General features: G+C 41.0%; 1 protein-coding gene across 1 annotated transcript in view; it reads right to left on the reverse strand.

Moving 5' to 3' along the window:
* The window catches only part of pcca (propionyl-CoA carboxylase alpha subunit), a 16,210-nt gene extending 8,983 nt beyond the window's left edge, over positions 1-7,227 (reverse strand). The window contains exons 1-6 of the mRNA XM_015396952.1: positions 7,075-7,227; positions 6,944-6,997; positions 6,010-6,141; positions 5,121-5,157; positions 4,954-5,032; positions 1,720-1,822 (exon numbers count right to left, since the gene is read on the reverse strand). Of these exons, the coding sequence (XP_015252438.1) occupies positions 1,720-1,822; positions 4,954-5,032; positions 5,121-5,157; positions 6,010-6,141; positions 6,944-6,997; positions 7,075-7,176 (507 nt within the window). The 5' untranslated portion in view covers positions 7,177-7,227. The remainder of the gene's footprint in view (positions 1-1,719; positions 1,823-4,953; positions 5,033-5,120; positions 5,158-6,009; positions 6,142-6,943; positions 6,998-7,074) is intronic.
* Between the last annotated feature and the right edge of the window lie 1,370 nt (positions 7,228-8,597).

The following is an 8,597-nucleotide window of genomic DNA, read 5'->3' on the forward strand; positions in this document are numbered from 1 at the left end:
AATTGGATGATAAACTGCAAAACATCAGAAATGTTTGTGACAGATACACTTGTAAACACAGTTATGTGCCTCAATCAGTTTGAAACAGTTCCTGTATCGGTCACGTGACTTTCTTCCCGCTCTGCCCCGCCCCCTGCGCTCCAGACCGCCTGTGCAAAGCAGCACCTACAGCCTCCGCTGTTCCTCCAGTCTTGCTCCGCTCCGACTTCCTCGAAGCGCGAGGAGAGCATGTATGATATTATTATTATTAAATTCATAGGAACAAAACATGCGGAAATGAACGCAAATATTTTCTTTTTGTTGTTGATTTTTGTAACAGAGATAACTAGGATCATATAGAATTGCTTTTTTATGAAAGATGTTCTCTGCTTCCAAACTCAGCATCTCTTCATCCATTCCTGTAATAAGAAGTTTCTGTTGACTGGATTTGATTAAACTTTTAAGACTCTCAGTATAAAATAAATCTGCTTCCTGGTCTGTTGAAGAACCAATAGTTTGCATCCAATCTTTTAAATAAACGGTTTCTATTTTTAGGGAATTTATAAGAATTATGCTCTAATTTGTAGTTGCTGATCCGTGGTTAATATATTTTCATTTGACCAACCGGATCTTCCACGTTCTTCTTCCTGTTTGGCTCGATTGCAGATCTTGACCGGGCCGGACCGCAGCAGAGCAAAAAAATGTCTCGGTGAAGGACGGAGAGGACGTACGTGGACGGAGATGTGCGGAGGAGTAGCGGTGGATGTGGAACAGCTCTCATTAATTAACATGACAGACAAGTGTTCTCCAGGGCGGAGCGGAGCGCTGACGGTATATAAAATCTGGGGGTTAGAGCTTTATACATGCAGAGGCCCATCGGTGCTGCTGGATCCATCATTAGGAGAGATTCACCACAAAACGCACACATCAGGACAGAGACACCAACAAGACAAGCAGTTAATTTTATCTCCTTTAGTTATGAAAATAATGTAATTTCACAATAAAGAAAAGTCTAAACTTTTCAGAATAAATGCAGAAAATAAAGTCAAATCTTTACGGGAATCACGCCTTCATTTTAGGAGAATAAAGGCTGGTTTATACTCAGAAAGCAGGTTGTTTGCGTTTGTCGCAGTGAACATAAATACTCCCCCCCTTACGCAGACAGGAGGCCTCTGATTGGACAAATCTACATCCTCTCTACTCTATGCTTATTTCCTGTTTGGTCCGTTACCGGCTTGTTTTGTTTATATGACCGCCATTGTGGAAAACGACTCATGAAGATGAACCAGCTATTAGAGCGAGGTGCGCGAGAACGCTGGGACCCTTTTTCCACCTGGATCTCCGCTCTTTTTGGCCCTCATGCCCCTCTGTCGTCACACAAACTTGCCCCCACTTCCTCACCTCCTCGGCCGTATCTAGACCCACAATTAGTTCCTGATTGGCCCTCTTGCGTTGTGGCGAGGAATAACATAGCGCAGACCACGCTTCAATATTGGGCATAAATCAAAACTATCTGTGACAAGCTCACTGCGACACACTGCTGCTGGAGGATAACCAGACCTTAAGGTTGTAAGAATACTGTATTAACATCATGATAATAGAGTCATTTGTTCAGGAAAATAAAGTTCCAACTTTACCAGAATAACATCATAACTTTCTTTCATCATAAAATGTTCTCAGAGAGAAGGAACCACAGCCGGGATAAACTTTCCACCTCACAGAGGATATCAGGCCTCCTACCTGGATCTCTATGTGTCTCGGGTTGTCGATGTACTTCTCAATCAGCAGCCGGTCGTCTCCGAAGCTGGAAGCTGCTTCCTGGGATGAGAAACGGAAACCTTCCCTGTAAGGGAGGATGTGCGTGTTTATTTACGGTGACGCTTGATGAGCCGCTTCACTTTCTGCATCCTAGTTTCCACTGATAGTTATGTTCATGTCTTTAGAAGACGCTTTGATCCAAAGCCACTTACAAAGGAGACACAAGGTTCCAGTTATCAATGGAGAGTTATCAATCCAGAGTCAGGATCAGTGGGGACAGCAAAGAAAGAGAGATGTAGGAGAGGAGTACAGAGCTATAGATGATGAAACATCAACACTGCTGGGCTTTCAGAGGAGGAGCATCACCAACAAACGGTCAACTGGACCCAATAGTTCTGATAGCAGACATGGCTGCTGTTCTGTCAGACCAGCATACCCATAGTGAATACGCATGCACAAGACGTCAGATTTGAGTTTATCCCTTTAGCTTTGTATGAAAAATAGACTTTAAACTACCTCAACAGGCGTGCATCCCTTTAGTCATGTATAAAAAAAAAATATTTCAGGTCAGATCACTATATGCTTCAAAAACACCAAAAAAGTAAGTAATGAAATAGTTTTTTTGTACATGACCAAAGGAATACGTGCCGTTGAGGAAGTTTAAAGTGTATTTTTCGTACAAAACTAAAGGGATAAACGGGTATTATCTATGGTTCTGCTGATCTGACTGGGTATGCTCATCTGAGAGAACACCATCAGAGGGCGTGAACGGTCTGGATGTTCTACTGGATCTGATCTGCAGCCTTGACAATGGAGAGAGGTCTGGCTGCTGACCTGCACTGTCAGAACCGGAGGTTTCTAATCAAAGCCTTCAGGATTAGCGCTGAGCAACGGATGTTCTGCCGGGTTTTATTAGAAGAAGAAAACAGATTTTTTTGCGAGGCGAGAGCTAACTTAAATCTGCCTTTCCCTAATTTTCCCCACTTTAGGCCAGAATATTTGGTGATTTTCTTTGACTTATTAGCAGTTCTCAATTTGAGGGGGGGTGAGGGGGGATGGCATCCCCCTTCTTAATAACAATTTAAAAAAATCATCCCCTTCTTAAAAAAACATCTCCACATTTTATTACTAAATGTGTAAAAATTTCTACTATGTATTAAAAGTAAAGGCAATAATATAACTAGAGATGCACAATATTGGGATTTTGGCCGATATCCGATATGCCGATATTTTATATATATATATATATATTTTATATATATATATATATATATTTTTTTTAGACTTTAGAAACTCAGAAGCTGCTCAAATATCGGGTTAAATATCGGTGGGGTGGCCGATGTCCGATATTCAGTTTTAAGGCCGATACAGGCCGATACCGATAGGGGGCCGATTATATCGTGCATCCCTAAATATTACCCTTTCAGCATTTGGCGGGATGTGGGAGCCTATTTTCCGTTGGCCTATTTGTGAGATCAAATATTTGGAGTGTTTCTTTTCTCTGCCTAAATAGAGGTGATTGTTTAGAAGTCTGTATGCTGGAGTTAAGTTATGTAGGGAGTCAAGAGTGGGGATGTCCAGTCGTCTGTTTCAATTTGCATGTTTTTAAAACAAAAACCATGCTTTGTTGGGCTACTGTATAAAACCTGGAACTCAACCCTATTTCTGACATTTTGAATTGAAAAACTTCCTGGATGGAAGAGAAACATCTTCAAACTTGGAAACAAAGTCCAGTGGATGGTTTTTATTTTTCTTTTTTTGGAAGAGGCAAAGCCGTTTTCCAGACTGGGACTCTGTCTAAATGGACTCCATGCTCTGGTTAAACTGAACAGAACTGGTTAGGAGGACAGGAGGGTGGTTAAAGTCCACGTCTCTAAAGGACTCAGGAATGCCTGACTTATAATCCACATGGATGATGTTAGCAGGACAGAGACAAACCCAGACTGGGACGAACCGAGCAGGTTACAACTAGGATTTTGCCAAAAATCTAAATTGCGAATATTTTTCACCAATATTGCGATTACGAGTTTTATTTTCGTAAGCACTAACCAAAAGCTTGTAAATGTTTCATTTCAGGGTTTAAGTTTTTAACATTTCCTTAAAGCAGAGTTCACAGATTAAACAGAGCAGAGAAAGTGTGGACTGCTGGAAGAACTGTGGTGAACTGGTGAACGAAAAAGTGAAATGGTGCTCAAAGACGACCCTGAACATTTAGAGGATGTTTGGCTCAACCTGCTGCTGTGAAGCAGGATTCTCCACCATGAACAGAATGTCTCCATTCAAAGCTGTCGCCGTTCAGGAGCTGTTTGAACGCCACCGTCTCACGCAGAGATTTTATACTTGAACTGTAGGGGGGGGGCATTAGCATGGGTGTTGTGATATCACAATTCTTGGTTCACTATACAATATTATCACGATTTCGCAATATCACGCAATATTTTACGATATTTTTTCCCAACTATTACACTAACTAATTAGCAACTAATTACATGCATGGCTTTGCCTCCATCCAAACCCAGTTTAAATTTTTTGCAGTGCAGCCTAAAGCCCACCGCTCTCATTAAGCCTTAGAAAAGAAAGAAAAAACAAAACAAACGTCCAGTTCAGGTGTTTTATAAAATAGAGAATCAGGAAATTGTCTATTTTTTTTATTTTTTTTTTATTCAATGTATAACATGGATGGATAAAAATCTACTTTTTATTTTACGGTTAAATTCTGTTTAAAGTAACAGATTATAATTAAAAATGTCTCCAGACCTGTTGATGATTTTCTTTATTCGGACCCCCCTGATTTTTAATTGGTTACTCCAGCCTTAAATGCTTGCTTGTTCGGTCTATAGTTTTAGGATTGCAGTGAAACCTTTAATGATTAAATGCTTACTGACTTACATGCATGGATCTGCATGCTAGCTGCAAATTTCTATTCCTTTCTGCGTGGTGGCAAATCCTCTTTAAATATATTTCTGCCACCTGGAACGCTGCAGTGAGAAATGTCACCAAAATCAAGTTCCTCTGCGTCTTGTTAAATTGTGATTATATTGCAAATGCAAAGAATTGCCCAGCCTTAATGAGAACAATGCATGCTTTCTACCACCAGAGCAAAGGAACAATGGCCCTTTGCAGCAGGCCTCCAGTTTGGAGACCATGCGGCACCTGAACCATCCTCCCTCATCATTCGTTCAGTCTACAGCCAACCAGAAGGGAGGAGAACCATACCGAGTCTCCTCATCGTTCCAGGCGATCCTCATTCCTTTCCCTCCTCCTCCTGCAGAAGCCTTGATCATCACAGGGTAGCCTTGGAAGCAAACACATCAGAATCACGTGAATCCTCTTACGTGTCTCCTCCCTCAGCGCTGCGGATGGAGAGAAATCCGAAGACTTACCAATCTGCTGAGCGATCTTCACAGCTTCGTCTGCGGTCTGTTGATGGGAGAGGAACGGGTTTACGTTAGAGACAACAGATCTAAGCTAACGCTTCAATTGCAGGCAGAGATCTGAACAGGTCTGGACCGGAGGGTTCTGACCCGGGATCTGTTGGATCCATTAACCCGTTTGTTCAGACATCTGCTATGAAACAGGTGCAGAGCAGAGACAGCGACACCACCTGGACAAATCCTTCAACAGTACATAAAAGGATCAACCCAATAACACTAGAAATCCCACCGCCGTCATAAGATTCTAAAGTGAAAGAACTTTATTTACATGAATCATATGTTGCTCATGTTAACTGACTTTTCCTGTTTCTATATTTCCTTCATTTTCACATGTTTTTATAAAATGAAAACAAAATAAATATGGCTAATTCTACCTCGATCTCCCACAGCCATAATTTTGTCGGCTCTATTAGTTGCATTTTAAATTCTTTCCGCGATTGATTGACAGTCAGTACCGTCATTCTACCAAGAGCTCTTTGGCCAATACGGAAAAATGGCTTTCAGAGGAAATCTAACAGCGAAACAGGTTTTAGGAATAATTCAAAGAATAGATGAAAGGCATTCCAAAAAAAGAAAATTAAAAACAATCCACTAGCTTTGTTTCCAAGTTAGCTTTTTCCAATTCAAAATGTCAGGAAGTGTTGAGTTTGAGTTTTTACACAGCAACCAAACAAAGCCTTGTTTTTGTGTTAAAAACATGCAAATTCAAACGGACGAACGGGTTAAACCCTTTAAAATGTGGGTCATTTGGCTTCTTTTGTTAGCCTGCAATCCTCCGTACCCATCTGAAGCTGGCAAAAGAAAACTTGCTTCTACTGGACTGAGGGTGGCCGCCTACCTTGACGACGCCGTCAAATCCTGGGATGGTGTTCACCTTGGCAGCCTTAGCGATCAGCTTGCTCTCGATCTTATCGCCCATTGCTTGTATCGCATGAGTGTCTGGGCCGATGAAGGTCACGCCCTCCTCAGCCTGATGACACAATCACAGAACAGTGTTTGCAGTAGACATGAACTGGGAGTCCAAAGAGAAGAAACCAACAGCTGAAACATCTTCAGTCATGTCAGCAGAGTAATAAGCAGAGGGCCCAGCATGCATCCCTGAGAAACACCTGTGCTCAGTGTGGAGGATGATGGAGAATCTGTAGGCGACTCAATCTAAACATTAATGCAGTCTGCTTTAACTGGATTCGTCGCTGGTTTTTACCATTTTACTAATAAAAAATACCTTTTGTAGAAATGGAATTTATAACATCCTCATGAACGGCTTATATTTCATCCTGTCTTGTTTATTTTTAAACTTCAAATTCAGCTGCAAAAATATAATTCAGTCAAAACTCTAAATCAGAAAAATAGATGAGAAAAAGCAAATGGAATCCGCTCATTGACCTCTGGACCAGCAGCTCTCCTCAGAACAGAACAGCTCAACCTCCTGCTGTGAAAAGATTTAATCTGGTTAAAATAAAATATTCTGTACAATTTTATGCACTCCTTTATTTTTGAAGGTAATTTAAACATATTGTGATTAAAGCGAAAAATAAATCATAATACTAGATTTTCATGTCTCACAGGCCTAGTTGGAATTGGAGAACTTTTTAAACATCTTTTTCCCCCCATACATCCGGCGGGAACTTTTAGAATCATTTGAATTTTTTTTTATTTTTGTCTTAAAGAGAATCGACCATTAGCTCCTCAGATGCAGCTTCTACTCATTGGGACTGAGAAATGTGGTTAACCGTGAGCTGGTTGAAATAGAAAAACCGACAGTTACTCACCAGGCGCTTTGCAAACTCCTTGTTCTCAGACAGGAATCCGTAGCCAGGATGAACCTTCAATCAGAAGCAAACTGGAGTTCAGCTTCAGCCGTCAGCTTCCCTGACAGAGCATCATGTGACGCAGAGCTTACAGCCTGTGCTCCTGTTAGTCGGACAGCCTCCATGATGGCCTCCATGTTCAGGTAGCTTTTAGCGGTGGGGGCGGGGCCAACGCAGACCGCCTCGTCAGCCATCTTCACATGAACCTGAAAACCAACCAAACATCCAAGCCTAAGAGCTCTTCATCCATCAGCCCCGCCTTGTTAACTCAGCCAGTCCGGCACACTGTAAGCTAGTCTGCAGGTTGGGCTCCTGAAATCATCTGCAAGATGAAGATTATTCTGGATTAAGGAGGAAGACACTGTTTGTAATCTGGAACTTTGCTGCTTTCCAGGTCTCCTCTCTGATCCTGGGCTACTGTGGTCCTTCCATAGAAGAAGTTCTGAGCCTTTTTCTCTGCTGCTCTCAGTCTAACCTGGTTCCAAAGCAAAGAAACCAACAGAACGCCGTGTCTGCTGAGTCTCAGCTTTTACACTGCAAAAACGATCTAAAAATGAGTAAAAATGTCTTAAATTAAGTCTATTTACCCTTAATTTGAGCAGGTAAATAAGATGATTTGCCAATGGAATGAGTATTTTTACTCTTAAAATAAGCTATCTAGATATGCACTTGAAATAAGACAATGCATTTGTTTTTGTTCTTGTTTAAAGTGTAAATTGTCTTGTTAAATTGGCAAATTGTCTCACTTCAATCCTTAATTCAAGAAAAAATGCACTAATTTTAAGAAAAAATTACCTATTTAGAATAAATTTTTTTGCAGGACATGCGTCGCCCCGCTCGCATCCAGCCCAGGTCATGATCAGTCCCAGGATTACTCTGAACCAGAGAGGATGCAACGCAGACTGGGTTCTAGACCTGCATGTTAATCCAGGAGCCAATCCTGGTCAGAATCCCAGAAATATGTCAGATTAAGATGAATGTGTCTGATGCTGATGTTCTCAGTGAGGGATCAGGAACAGAGGAGGCTCTGCTCTGATTGGCTGCAGACCTGATGGACCTCCAAGAGACTGTATGCTAACCAACCATTGATTGGATTACTAACAATAAAACATAGACCTACATATTCATCTTTAGATCTACTGTTATCATTTCTATAATAAGAAAATGCCCTTTTTGGCTTAAACCCCAGATGTCTGTAAAGCACCTGACTAACATCATCAGCTGTTAGATAAAAATAAAGTGAGATGGACCCCCACCTGTGTGACGTCTTGCCATCCCCCCCCCCTCCCCCCCTCTTAGCCAATTACATTTTTATGAAATAATAATTTCAATGACATTGGAAATAGGGATGCAGGATATTGGGATTTTGGCCGATATCCGATATGCCGATATTTTAAAACTCATGTAGCCGATAACCGATATCGATACCGATGTTAAAGCTGGACAAAAATAAGTAGTCATTGAAAATAGCAGTTTTGTTATCCATTTCTGACACTTTGAAAAATAATATACTCAAATATATTTTCATATGCTGATATCAAATAGATTTTTAAAAACGCGGTATGGATCTATTTTACTTTCAAAATCTCGTGAAATTTCATCGTTCTGTTACAAA

Source organism: Cyprinodon variegatus, unplaced genomic scaffold (genome assembly GCF_000732505.1).
Source record: "Cyprinodon variegatus isolate N-32 unplaced genomic scaffold, C_variegatus-1.0 Scaffold27, whole genome shotgun sequence".
In the NCBI taxonomy this organism is placed as follows: Eukaryota; Metazoa; Chordata; class Actinopteri; order Cyprinodontiformes; family Cyprinodontidae; genus Cyprinodon; species Cyprinodon variegatus.